Raw genomic sequence first — 13,836 nt, forward strand, 5'->3', positions numbered from 1 at the left:
GAGATTGTGTTGTAACAAGAAGCAGCTGATTATGTAAATAGATATCATGGGAGTTGTAGTGCAGAGACAATGTGTGTGCTGTTTGTGTCTCTTTATTTGTCATTTTTACATAAAACTTTCCTATTCAAACAATGACAGAATGGTTTATAGTAATGTGGATCAGGTGACCTTATTTATCAAGGTCATTTTCAGCAGTTTCAGTCCCTTATTCGTTCATAAAACTGACAATCAGACTTTCCCAAGGGCTGTAGACATGTAATGATGTCATTCTTGAGTCCTCCACTGCTCGTGATGAACAAATGGCAGTGGCATAACCTGTTTTAAAGTGATATAACCATGGTAGGCTGTTAAGTATTATTACAAAACAAATATTACTAATAATGTTATATAAGTTAGATAGTAAAAGTATATTATATCTCAGTATAGCTTCACCACATTTTTTGGTTCAATGTCACCTTGGTGATGTAAATGCCACTGCTGGTTAATTGCTTGATCAAAATCAATAGCAAATTTACAAAAGGTGTTTTCACAAAACCTTGTGTTAAAATCTTTTTAAACCCTATAGGTTTTAACCCCGGGTTAACAATAATAAATGTGAAAAGCAGACATCCCACCTCTCCCGGAAGTTTCAGGAGTCTTTGATATTGGCTCCCTGACGGCCACAAATTATACAATATCAAAATATTTTTTGGATAGTGAGCGAAATGAGATTTTGCTGGGTACGCTGTCTGGTAAAGCCCAAGATTTTTGCAATCTCTAAGCATACACTCTTAAAAATAAAGGTTCTTTATTGGCATGAAGAACATTTTTCATTCACAAAATCTTTCCATTCTACTAAAGGTTCTTTATTGTGGTTCTTTAGATTATTAAAATGTTCATCACACAGGAAAAAAAAGGGTGGTTCTTCTATACATTGCTGTGAAAACCCCTTTTCGGAACCTTTATTTTTTAAAAGTTTAGCAACTAAAATCTGTTGAAAGGGTCCAGTAGGAAATAAAGACCATTCCACATCATCAACCATCAACATTTATGAAGGTTTACCTGAAATAATACATGAATAATTAACCTAACAATATTTGAAATCTAATATTCCGAATGGTTGATGAGATACCTTCACAAGGCAGATTTAGATACCGAAATGAATGAAATTACCTGTAAAATTACGCTTAAGCCCAGTATAATGGAGCAAAAAGAGAAAAGCTTTTTGTCTTGGAATTGTAATTAAATAAAAATATGCCGTTTCAAAAGAACTTGAGTAAAAATTGTTAATTAATTCTGTGCTTCTCCTTGAATGCACCGGTGGTCCATTCATGTGCCTGCTGTGTCTCTTTGGCTCCACCTAATGGTTACAGCTGTTTTTTCTACTTCTTTTTTTTTTTTGGTTCAACTTCAAACACCGGAAAGAATTCAGACAGGAGGATATGACGTCACCGACCAATCCCCTTGAAGACTTCGAAAATGGCCGTCAAAGCAAAGAGATTTTAATCTACTGTCGAAATAACGTGAGACCTGAATTTTTATTAAAAAAATCGAATTCAACTTTATATTTAATAATCACACAATTTAAATAATTATTGCACGTCTCTGTGTTGTGTTTGTAATGCATAGACCGAACCTGTGAATTGCGGCTCGCGCTCTACCGGATCGAGCATTTTCGAAATAAGAGCCCTTTGTTTTGCATGTTAAAATTACAAACATTCGTGTCTGCATTTATCCCGTAACTAATGCATTTAGCTATTTTTAATGCATTTTTACAACTACAATTATTGGGTGCATTCTAATATTATGAGTAGTCTTTTAACAATGATAGTTTGTCATCAAGCTTGTTATTTCAGCCAACTTTTGAGTAATGGGCGGGAACTTTTATTTTCCCTAACTGATGATGTCAAGTCTGAACAATCGCAAATTTTATTTAGTGTTATAGGTTTTTTTATATATGCACTTGTTCTTTAATTTTTACATGCATGTGTGTTTCATTTAAACAGGTTTTTGGGTGTGGTTTAAACCATCATAAATTTACGTGAGGTAAGTGAATTATTTTAGTTTTGTTTATTGTTTACAAAACGATAGGTCTAGTTCACCTAAAATTATATAATCATTTATTCATCCTCATGTTTGTTCCAAACATTTATTATGTGGCATAATTCACCACTTTTATTATATGGGAAAAAAAGATGCAATGCAAGTGAATAATGACAGACTTTCTCTTTAAGGAGTTTAATAGTTGGCTGATATTATAAGATGCTCTTGACATTGCAGGTTGGCAGTCTTACACGTCATGCCACATATCACTCACAGTGAGTTTCTTCTGGAGCAGCTTAAGAGGCAACGTGAGAGAAGCTTTCTGTGTGACTGCACAGTAGCAATAGGACAGGCTCAGTATCAAGCCCATCACAATGTTCTGGCAGCCTTTAGTGAGTATTTCTCCACACAGTCTATTGATGCCGGAAGAGAGGATGCCACCATAACTTTGGACCCAGAGTCAGTGAGCAGTGCTGTGTTTGAAAAACTACTGACATATATTTACACCGGGGAATTGAATATGGACGGGTGAGTTCATGGGAATCTAATTCTTCATCTATATAGTCTTCCTACTGACATAGAAAACCTGACATTTTTATATATATATATATATATATATATATATAAATGTAATATATTTTAGCATAACTTTAAGGTCTCAGAAAATAATATATCATTTTGGGCTAAATATTATGTCAGCTGAATGTACATTAAAACCTCTGTACATTAAAACTACATATATATATATAGTTAGCCAATGAAATATTTTATATATATATTATATAGTTAGCCAATGAAATATTTTATAGCAGGGTAAAATGAAATAAAAATCATATTCATTACTGACATTTTTTTTTTTTACTTTTAAAATTTTATATATATATAGTGCTGGCCATCCAAAATAAAAGTTTGTGTTTACATAATATATGTGTGTGTACTGTGTATAATTATTTTGTATATATAAATACACACATATGCATGTATATACTTAAGAGAAATGTGTTATTTATATATAAAATATTTATATATAATATAAATATATATACAGTATATACATGCAAATGTTTCTTAATTATATACATGCATATGTGTGTATTTATATATACAAAATAATTATACACAGTACACATATATTATGTAAACACAAACTTTTATTTTAATCGTTGCCCAGCATTAATATATATATATATATATATATATATATATATATAAAGAGAGAAAGATAGCATATTTGTTGTGCTTTGTTGTCTACAGAGAAGAAATTGAAAGTGTTCAGAAAGCTGCATCTTATCTTGGTATGCCCGAGGTTGTGGCTCGCTGTACCCTATCCCAAGATGATCTCAAAACTGGTGGCTCGCCCGCAAGACAAATGCAGTATGAAGATCCACATTCCCCCCTGAGCCCAGATGACTACGAACCTTTAGAGCCGATCTCACAGGTGGAGGAACGGATGTGGTTAAGGGCAGGGAAAGAAGATGGGTCTCAGGATGATCCCGCCTCTACGGATGAAGCCCAGTCGTCCAGCGAACAAACTCCCCAGATAAGCGGCAAGAGAGGGAGGAAACCCAAAACCAGGTTGTATGAGGATGATGTTGAGAGGGAGGCCATCGCTGCTCAAAGGGGCAGAGGAAGAGGCCGGGGTAGACCGAGAGGTCGCCCACGGGTGAGGCCATTGAGTTTCGATTCAACTGATCAATCACCAGCACAGCAAAGCATGAATCCAAATAGCAGCTCTGTAGGGAGAGGATCCGGAAGACCGAGAGGTCGCCCACGGATTAGGCCTTTGACCACTGATAGAGATGATTCTGGTAACGCTGAAGACGATTCTGTAGCAAACAAAGATCAAGAAGGGGAGAACTCTACCCGCAAAAGAGGACGTCCACGAATTAGACCCCTACCATCTGAAGCAGAAGGAGACGAAGAACAAGGAGACACCCAAGAAACAGAGGTTGTTGAAGACGATGCTGTGAATGCTGATGAGGAAGATGACGGTAAGGAAAAGACTGATACAGAAAACCCCGGTGAAGCTGCGGCTTCCAAACGAGGGAGAGGAAGACCACGGACTAAGCCGTTATCCACTGAGAACCAAACTACAAATGCTGAGACCGCAACTACAAAAACAGAAGACGGTTCAGAAACTGCAAAAACAAAAGAGAACGAAGGGACCGGTCGTAAAAGAGGAAGACCTCGTTCTAAGCCCCTTTCTTCTGATGCACCCGAATCTTCAAATCCAATAGAGAACAGTGGAGAAGAAGCTGGTGAAGAAGCAAAGCAAGACTTTGAGAAACACACCGAAGAAGGCTCATCTCAAGGCACAGAAGATTCAGAGTCAAGTGCTGCGAAGAAAATCCGCGCCAGCACCAGAAAGAGAAGCTTGAGTAGAAAGCTGAAAGAAAGCCAAGCTAGTAATGAGGAAGATGATGACGATGAAGAGGATGACGAATTTGGCAATGACAACGAGGACTGGGCAGGAGAAGAGGAAGTGAAGCCTTTGCAGGACAAACACAGGCCTATTTGTAACATCTGCGGAAACCTCTTCTCTGAGATGAGCAGTCTGCGCAGACACATGCGCATACACAAGGGCCTCAAACCCTATCAGTGCCAGCTCTGTACCCGCTCCTTCAGACAGGGAAACCAGCTGAAGACCCATATGCGCATACACACAGGTACACCTCTCACATGAAGTTGTTACACTGCATTAATACACTAAATCTCTTGGATTAATCCATAGTCTTGATGACAAAAAAATGTTTTTGGTGATCAATACATGATACTATTCAAAAGTTTGGGGTCGGTAAGATTTTTTGACTCTCTTCTGCTCACTAAGCCTGCATGTTTTGATCAAAAATACTGTAAAAACAGTAATATTGTGAAATATAATTACAATTTAAAACAGCTATGTTCTATTTTACTTTTTTTAAATACATTTTAAAATGTCATTTGTCCCTGTGATGGCAAATCTTAATTTTCAGCATCATTGCTCCAGTCTTCAGTGTCACATGATCCTTCAGAAATCATTCTAATATGCTGATTTGGTGCTCAAGAAACCGTTCTTATCATCAATGTTGAAAACAGTTGCTTAGTATTTTTGTGGAATCCTTGATGATTTTTTTTCATGATTATTCTTTGATAAATAGAAAGTAAAAACAGCATTTATTTGAAAAAGAAATATTTTGGGGATATTATTATTGTATTTACTGTCACTTTTGATCATTTTAATGCATCCATTCTCTCCTGAAGAGAATTTTCTTCCAAATAAAAAAAATCTTACTGACCCCAAACTTTTGAACTGCAGTGTCTGTGTCATAATTTTGTTTGTGGGTTTATGTGGAGTGATGCATGTTCTGTGCTGTTTTCAGGAGAGAAGCCCTTCAATTGTACGTCCTGCGAGGCACGTTTTGCTCAGAAGTGTCAGCTGGTCTATCATTGCCGCATGCATCACGGAGAAGAAAAGCCACACAAATGTGATTTCTGTGGAGCGGCTTTTGCCACATCTAGCAATTTAAAAATTCACATAAGGTATCTAGTGCAATTCATGAGAACAATTCCAGTTCATTTTCATTGATAAAATTACACTTAAACATGATTGTGAGTGAGTCTTAGTGTTAAACTCACTTAGTTTGCATAAATCAAAACTAAAACTAGACTAAATGTTACAATGATAAAATATTCACAATGAATGGTTTATTGTTTTATCTGGTTGAATACATTTTTGGACACGAAAACGTAAAAATAATGATCTTATTGGTCAATAAGTTTCCATCGACTTCTCTTTCTTACCCGTTTGCTCTCAGAAAGCACAGTGGTGAGAAGCCGTATGAATGTGGAGAATGTGGGAAGCGCTTCACACAGGCCAGCACTCTAATGTACCACAAGCGACGACACACGGGAGAGAAACCGTACATCTGCGACACCTGCGGCATGGCCTTCGCTGTGTCCAGCTCTCTCATCGCTCACACCAGGAAACACACCGGTGGGTTTATAATGCATTCATAAAAGCTGTCAGCATTTTCTTGGAGTCTGTTTAATAAATGACTTTTTTTAATCAATGCACTCCATTTTTAGGTGTGACTCCATATATATGCTTGGATTGCGGCAAACCTTGCTTAACTGCTGGTGAACTTCGAAAACATATGGACATCCACAACGGTAAATTTAACAAGTTGGGCGTTTTCAAAATGGAAACCTTGTATTTCCAATTATGGATTTATTTAGGTCCTTTTTGCCTTTAGGCTCGAGAAAAGTGAGGTGTAACCTGTGTGGGAACATGTTTTCAGACATATATAGCTTGAAGAAGCACAGCATTTTGAAGCATAATGGTGTGTTTATTTCTTGTTTAATTATATATTATTGCTAAATTGATCTGTCCATTCATCTAAATGTCTATTTTAAAACATATTTTTCAGTTCTTCCTGAACAAGAGCAGACTCAGACTGTGAAATCCGACCCGACGCAGTGTCCTCTCAACATCCCCATCGACCACCAGGGCCTGATTGCACGGGTGCGCTCTGCCCTTGTCGATTCCCAAGACCATGAAATTCAGATGGAGTCCCAGTTGCCAATTTTGCCCCCCGAAGCCCAGCTCATCATCCAACAGTCGGCAGAGCCGCAGATGATCATACAGCACGCAGACGGCTCAGAGCCCTCCATGATCTTCCAGCACGCGGACTCATCCGAAGCGCCGGTTCTCATCCAACACGGAGAATCTGGCGAGCAAGTCAGCTACGTTGTGGAACAGTACGAAATCCCAGCGACTGCTGAGATGGAGCACACGCAGATTGTCATCGTTCAGACCATTGATTAAAATACCAGGTTTTACTTCCATTTTAAGTGTATTTTCTCCATGAAGTGAAGACTGAAGGTAGGATCAGTCAGGCCAGTGCGGAAGCAATTTGTTATGATTGTTTTCTAATCATCTGAATTACAAACTCTTAGCAGATATCAGTCATACAAAGCTATTGTGTGAGGCTTCCCTCTCTTTTTTTCCTTCTTAAAGTCTGCAGAATCTGGATCATTAAAGGCATATTTTCTGAAATGAAGGGAAGGCCAAACGTAGGTTTATCTGTAATATGAAATGCTGTGCTTAGAAAAAGCATTTTGGTTCATATGTTTAAAAAAAAGATTTTTCTATTTAATTGAAAGGACAGTGCGGCTATACATTACAACTGACTTGGTCATTCTGATGTTTTTGAATTATGCGTTTGTCTTTTAGAAGTATGACATGTAAATACCTAAAATGTTATATGACCCAGTCTCTGAAACATTTCATATATTATGTGAAATAATCCTCTAACAAACTGGGCAGCTTTTATAATAAATCATCTCACGTCTGAATATGTGTTGTGGTTGATATATATTTTTGAGTAATGCATTCATGAAATTCATTGGTAAAGACCACGGGGAAACACTTTAGTTTAGGGTCCAATTCTCAGTATTAATTAGTTGCTTATTAGCATGCATATTACTAGGATATTTGCTGTTTATTAGTACTTATAAAGCACATATTAATAGCTTATTTGGCATGACCATATTCTACATCCCTTAATCCTACCCAATACCTAAACTTAACAACTACCTTACTAACTATTAATAAGCAGTAATTAGGAGTTTACTGGGGCAAAAAGTCCAATTCTCACTATTAACTATGACTTTTGCCTCAGTAAACTCTTAGGAGTTTACTGAGGCAAAAGTCATAGTTAATAGTGAGAATTGGACCCTAAACTAAAGTGTAACCGACCACAGACATATTTTCAATATTTCAATATTACTACCACTGTTTCCATATAAGGTTGATTGAACTAGTGAAAAAAGACAAAATTTACAAAAACATTCTAGTTATATCTTTTTATTGTGTCTCTTTATTTACATTTGCTTAATCTTAACTCTTACATTTACAAGACTTTTACTATATTTTAGCTTTTTATTCGATGCCATTACCTAACAGCATTTGTGAATTTTAATTTAGAAGCAGTCCTTTTTTTATTTATATATATGCTAATATAATTTACAGATGGATAACATTTTTATTATAGGACCATTTGAGCATTGTCCTTTTTTTGTAGATTTTAAGTAGTCAAAAATGAAGAATCATTCATATATTTTGAATAGGCCTACTTGTTTGTGTGAATGCATTTATGAAGAAGATAATCAGTGAACAAAGATTGAATAGGCATATTTCACTTTTCCTCAGTGACTTAAAACATTTGCCCCCGGTTTCACAGACAACCAGAGCCATTGTTTTTTTTCTAAGGAAATTGTATTAAAGCTACTTAGATGTCCTAATTAAACTTTTTTTTAAAAGGCCCAAATCTGGTTTAATCTAAGCCCTGTCTGTGAAGCCTTTTTGTTTCTTTTACATAATGAGAGCAGTCATCTAAACGCAGACGACCTGAAGATGTCGCTCTTGCGCAGGCGCATTCCATGTTGGCATAGCAACTTCAAAGTTAGCCTCAGAGCGTTAAGCATGGTGGACATTATGAATCGATATTTAACAGTATGTGCTGAAGATCAGCAGCAGCCCCCAAATATGTGTGTTTTGAAAGTTTTGGAAGACAGCAGGTTGGTTTGAAAAGTAAAATATAAAGTTATTTCTCATTTTGGCGGTTTCATGTTCATTTATGTTGTTGGTGTTTCTATTCAGCGATGGCTCACTCAAACTAACAGGTAATGATCAACTGAAGAATGGAGACAGACTGACAGATGAAGATGTGCTGGTCTTGTCAAAAACACTCGTGGGAAATTCAGCTATAAAGGGTAAATATTAACTCGTCCTACCCAGAACAGTTTCAGGTTAGACATGCAAATCATAAACCACTGCAAATATTAGAAAGTTTATTGTAAGCCATACCTGATCGTTTGTCTGGCGCCGTGCGTCATGTCACCAAATCAATCACAAGAATAAAGTATTTTTTTATTTAAAATGATTTCATAATGAACTGAAAGTAAACTTCATTGCAGGTTTAGATCTCAGATACAACTGTATCACAGATAAAGGAGCTGTTTATGTTGCACACCTCATTCAGGTATGTTAAATCATCAGTTTTCCTAAAGACCAGCTGTTTAGGTTTCTATTTTCAACCTAACTGAAAACTTGAGAACCTTAAAGAAATGTTGTCATTTTAACAGGAAAGTAAGTCCCTTCAATCTCTTGATCTGATGTGTAATAACATTGAGGCAGATGGTGCAGAAGTGATAGCAAAAAGTTTGCATGTAAGTGTGGCTAATTTGGATTTACAATTAATGTTAAAATGTAACATTTATTTATGCATTAATTATAGATTTAAAATGAATGCCAATGATATGATCAGTAAGTCATGGCAACATACTGTATATTTTTACATTTCTTTAACTCGTCAGAATATTTGTTTTTATAAGTTATATGAGATAAGTTATATGAGATTCAACTCATTTCTTCAGTCAGTTTAATATAATTTAATTGAAATGACTTTTAAAAAAAAGTAATTTAAAGCAGCAAATGAACTTAAGTTTTTTAAGTTGAAAGTTTTTTTTTACAGTGCATGCATTTTCTGTTAATTTTACAGACAAATAAAAGCTTGAAGACACTCAGAATGACGGGAAATAAGATTGGAAATAAAGGTGGCATGCAACTGGCTGCTATGTTGCAGATTAATGCCACTTTAGAAGAAGTAGATGTCTCAGACTGTGATCTGGTAAATTTCCCGAACACAAATATAATCAACAAAATAAATGTAATTTGTATTTAAAGTATTGTGTTTGTTTTCTAGGCTACACAAAGTGTAATAGCATTTGCCATCGTCCTGAAGAACAACAGGGGAATCCGTGCCATTAATGTTAGTCGACCTCTTATTTTCAGTCTTCAGGTATGTTTTCAGGAAAACTGTGCTTTGATATACTAATTTTATGATTAATATATATGGAAAAAATATTTTTTTATTGGTTAAAGTAATCTTAACTTAATTGACAGGAGGAAACAACAGTCCATATGGCACAGATGCTGGTGGTGAATAAGACACTGAGAGAGCTGCACATGGGAAAGCATGGCATGACTGATACTGGTGTACAGAGGCTGTGTGAAGCTCTGAAGTTAAACACCTCTCTATGCTACTTGGATCTTCGCTGGTATACACTCATGCACATCATTCTATAATTCATAATCTTAAAGGCATAGCTCTCCCAAAAAACCAAACAAAAACAATTCTGTCACTGTTTTCTCACTCTCATGTCTTTCGAAATCTGTATGACTTATTTTCTTCTGTCAATAGCAAAGGTTTTACTAGTAGCTGGGGTTTTTTTTTTCAAGCGACCAGGGCTATTGAGCAAAACTTTAAGTGAAAAATGACAAAATTGTCTGGAATTGTATGATTCTTCAATGATGTTTTCTTACTGTCGTTGGATGGCAGAGATCATGACACTCATTTTGTGCTTCACAGAAAAAAAACATTTCTGCTTCTTTTTTTTGTTTAACAGTAACAGAATTACACGGGATGGAGCTAAATGCTTATCCGAGGTTTTGAAACAAAGTCGCTCTTTGGAGATTCTAGATCTGTCTTCCAATCGCATTGAGGATGATGGTGCGGTGTATCTAAGTGAAGCTGTCAAGCTGCCACACAGCAAACTCAAAGCGTAAGTGTCCTCCTATTTATCAAACTATGCTATTAAGTTTACACGACACTATTTCCATTTTTCATGCTGTCCAACTTATCTGGTATCGTTTTTGCCTCCTAGATTGTCTGTTACCAGCAACAACATTGGAAAAAAAGGTATTTTGTCCCTCAACAAGGCAATGAGTGTGAATTCCTGTCTCACACACATTTACATATGGGGGAACAAACTTGAGGAGCCAGTTTGCATGGTGAGATTCCATAGATTTTCCCATTATGAAATACAGTGTTCAACATTCAAATGTCTTGATGTTCTCTCTGCCTGTATAATCAGGCTTTCTCGCAGCTGATAAGCAGCGGGCGGCTGTTGGAGGAACACACAGATGTTTCTCCCTATGAGGTGGATGGTCATGTTTTCTTGGCAGAAGTGTCTCATGGTTTATGCAGACATTACTATTGGAGATCCAGATATGGGGATGGAGACTCGAGTAATTCAGCACGGGCCCTGATGGCGTCAGATTCATTGGCTCTGCAGATCTACCCAGACTCACATTCATGAAACAATTCACGATTTCTGGGTTTGTCCGAAAGTATGTGTTGCTGCTTCAGAGTAAGACACATTTAGATTGAACTTAAAGGGATAGTTCACCCAAAAATTTTTCTTCTGTTGAACACAAAATAAGATATTTTAAAGAATGTCGGTAAGCAGCCATTGACTTCCATAGAATTTCTTTTCCTACTATGGAAGTCAATGGGTGCTGTCAACTGTTTGATTACCAGCATTCTTTAAAATATCTTCTTTTGTGTTCAACAAGAGAAAGAAACTCATACAGGTTGACAAAAAAATGCATTTTTGGGTAAACTATCCCTTTAATTGTGACTTTTTTTTTTTTGTCAGTAGTTAGTCATCAACAGCACTGTTGGTTACATTTGAATTTATTAGTTAAATCACATGGTTAGTGTTTTAGATAACAGCCTACATCTTTGTGTCCATGTGTCCAGTGTTTGGAAATGTCACAGGCTGCCATGATGTTCGCGAAAACACGTCATTTATGTAAATGGTTTGCTCTGACACTTAGTCTTCGCTGTATTGGGTGTCACATGCAAATTTTTACACAGTTTTGTCAGGACAGATAAAAGCCAGAGAGATTTTGTTGATTTAGCAAGTTCAGTCTCTTTTTTTATGTAAATGAGAAAGGACACAAAAGAATGTAACAATGATTACTTCATTTAAAACTGTCAGTTCAAATACTTAGTGCAACTATGTTAACTATGGTAATGAGTTTCAATGCTATGCTGATAAAACATCCTCTTATTTTAATATGGTAATTTGTGAGATAATAATCTTGAAATACATGAAATAAAAATGGGTTTAAAAACAGTACAAAATAGCTGAATGCCTTTCGATCAACTCATCATTCTCAGTAACATCTTGATTTGCAACTTCAGTAACTTGGAAAAACGTAATTGCCAAAGTGGCTGAAATGCTTGTCATTAACCTGCTGCCTTTGGGGTGGGCGAAGCCATTCTGTCACATTCCAGGATGACGTTCTTCTTGCTAAGAACTTTTTCCAGCTTCTCCCTCTCAGCTGAACTCAGAGCCCAATGCTGCAGAGATAGACGGGTGAGGGAGGAGAGATGCGGTAGGGCTTCCAACAAGGCGGGCAGCCAGGGGGAGACGGAGAGGAATGCAGAAGGACGCAGACTGACATCCAGCTCCTCCAGTCCCTTTAGACCAGCAGCCTTTCCAAAAAGAGACGTCCAACCGCCATCTCCGACGCTGCCATTGTAGGACAAATCCAGCTGCTTCAGCTGGGACAGAACTCCACGCTGGCAAGCAGATTCTGCAAGATCACAACAGTTTGCGAAAAATCCTCATAGATTACACTTCACGACTATTCAAATCTGAACAGATTAGGCATCATACCAATTGCAGACTTTGTAAATAGTTGAAGAGAAAAACTGGAAATCATATACTAAATGACTGAGGATCACACACTACCAGACTTAGAAGTTGTTCCGAACACAACAAACTCACAGAAACATGCATTTCAGTGCTAGGAGATGCTTGACAAATTAAAATAATATTTCATGGTTTCACATACTGGGTGTAGATTAAGCCAGGATTAGGCTTTAATTCAGTTAGGACATTTAAGTGGCTTTTATAAACATGCCTTAGAAAAAAAAAACTTCACTGGTGTGCATCTTGAGACAAAACAATGGCACTGACACATTTTAAGATTTATCAGCGCAAGTTGCTTTCAGTTAAAACAGCTCAAACATGCATTTTAGTCTGGGACTAGGCTTAAGACTTAAAAAAATCTGAGTCTTTGTGATTTAGATTTAGATTAGTCTGATTTTCTGTGAAATTTTTCAACTCATATCTGCAAAATGGCTCTGATTTAGGCAACTAGCATAGACTCGTCCAAACTGTAAATCAGAGCAAAAATCTGTAAAAAGTCGTGTAGTGTATTCCAGCCTTAATGTTATAATTGAACACTCTTTGACCAAAACTGACCTAGATGTAGCAAATCTTCAGTGGTTAAATTACAGCTACTCAGTCTGAGTTCCTGTAGTTTGCAATCAGACTGCAAAGGCTCCAGAAATTGCCTCAGATTTTCCCCCACACACTTGTTCCACGACAGGTTCAGACATTCAAGCTGTTGTAGCTTCTTCATTGCGGTAGCTGTTAGGAATTCCAGAAATATACATGCATATTTTCATTTAAAACAAAAAGTTCAGTGTTTTCTGAATTTGCATTGGCTTCATACCAAGATCATGGCATGCAGGTGTGCTCAAAGCGCAGTTGTTTAGTGGAAGTTTGGTCATCTGAGAAAGAGGGAGGGTTTGCAGAAGATTCTGGAGTGTATCTCCAACACTTTTATTGGACGACAAATCCAGCTCTCTGAGCTCTTTGAGAGATGGAGCTACCTGGACTGAGAAAGCAAGTTCAAAAGAGAATACAAACAAGTTCACGTAACTTTAAATCAACAGTAGCTATGTTACCATCCAAAGTTGTGAATTTAACACAGAATTGTGATATAAACTCGCAATTCGAACTTTTTTTTCTCAGAATTAAGAATTTATCACTCGTAAATGTGAGTTTATATCCCACAATTCTTAGAAAATAAGTTAGAATCCCGAAATATAAACTCGCAATTGAGAAAAAAAGTCTGTTTACTTTTTTTAAAAGTTTATATCTCACAATTCTGACTTTTTTCCCCTCACAATT

General features: G+C 36.7%; 3 protein-coding genes across 4 annotated transcripts in view; 2 read left to right on the plus strand and 1 right to left on the minus strand.

The window, feature by feature from the left end:
* The first annotated feature begins 1,407 nt into the window (after window positions 1–1,407).
* Window positions 1,408–7,356, plus strand: mynn (myoneurin). 2 transcript variants are annotated; one of them, XM_084102269.1, is made up of 9 exons: window positions 1,408–1,502; window positions 1,986–2,025; window positions 2,260–2,550; window positions 3,277–4,688; window positions 5,382–5,541; window positions 5,817–5,995; window positions 6,088–6,171; window positions 6,255–6,341; window positions 6,429–7,356. In XM_084102269.1, the coding sequence occupies exons 3-9, from the start codon at window positions 2,279–2,281 to the stop codon at window positions 6,824–6,826; spliced, it is 2,592 nt and encodes an 863-aa protein (XP_083958395.1). In that variant the 5' UTR covers window positions 1,408–1,502; window positions 1,986–2,025; window positions 2,260–2,278; the 3' UTR covers window positions 6,827–7,356. The 2 variants fall into 2 exon arrangements, with proteins under 2 accessions (XP_083958395.1, XP_083958396.1); XM_084102270.1 differs by lacking the exon at window positions 6,255–6,341.
* Window positions 7,357–8,315: 959 nt separating this feature from the next.
* Window positions 8,316–11,523, plus strand: lrrc34 (leucine rich repeat containing 34). The gene is made up of 10 exons (XM_084102470.1): window positions 8,316–8,580; window positions 8,663–8,775; window positions 8,980–9,044; window positions 9,148–9,231; window positions 9,564–9,692; window positions 9,768–9,863; window positions 9,968–10,122; window positions 10,471–10,626; window positions 10,729–10,855; window positions 10,939–11,523. The coding sequence occupies exons 1-10, from the start codon at window positions 8,417–8,419 to the stop codon at window positions 11,161–11,163; spliced, it is 1,314 nt and encodes a 437-aa protein (XP_083958596.1). The 5' UTR covers window positions 8,316–8,416; the 3' UTR covers window positions 11,164–11,523.
* lrrc31 (leucine rich repeat containing 31) overlaps window positions 11,498–13,836 on the minus strand; it is a 6,425-nt gene continuing 4,086 nt past the window's right edge. Inside the window, exons 9-11 of the mRNA XM_084102469.1 lie at window positions 13,376–13,540; window positions 13,123–13,290; window positions 11,498–12,448 (exon numbers count right to left, since the gene is read on the minus strand). Coding sequence (XP_083958595.1) covers window positions 12,099–12,448; window positions 13,123–13,290; window positions 13,376–13,540 — 683 coding nt within the window. The 3' untranslated portion in view covers window positions 11,498–12,098. The remainder of the gene's footprint in view (window positions 12,449–13,122; window positions 13,291–13,375; window positions 13,541–13,836) is intronic.

Source organism: Abramis brama, assembly GCF_963993115.1.
Source record: "Abramis brama genome assembly, chromosome: 24".
Lineage (NCBI taxonomy): Eukaryota > Metazoa > Chordata > Actinopteri > Cypriniformes > Leuciscidae > Abramis > Abramis brama.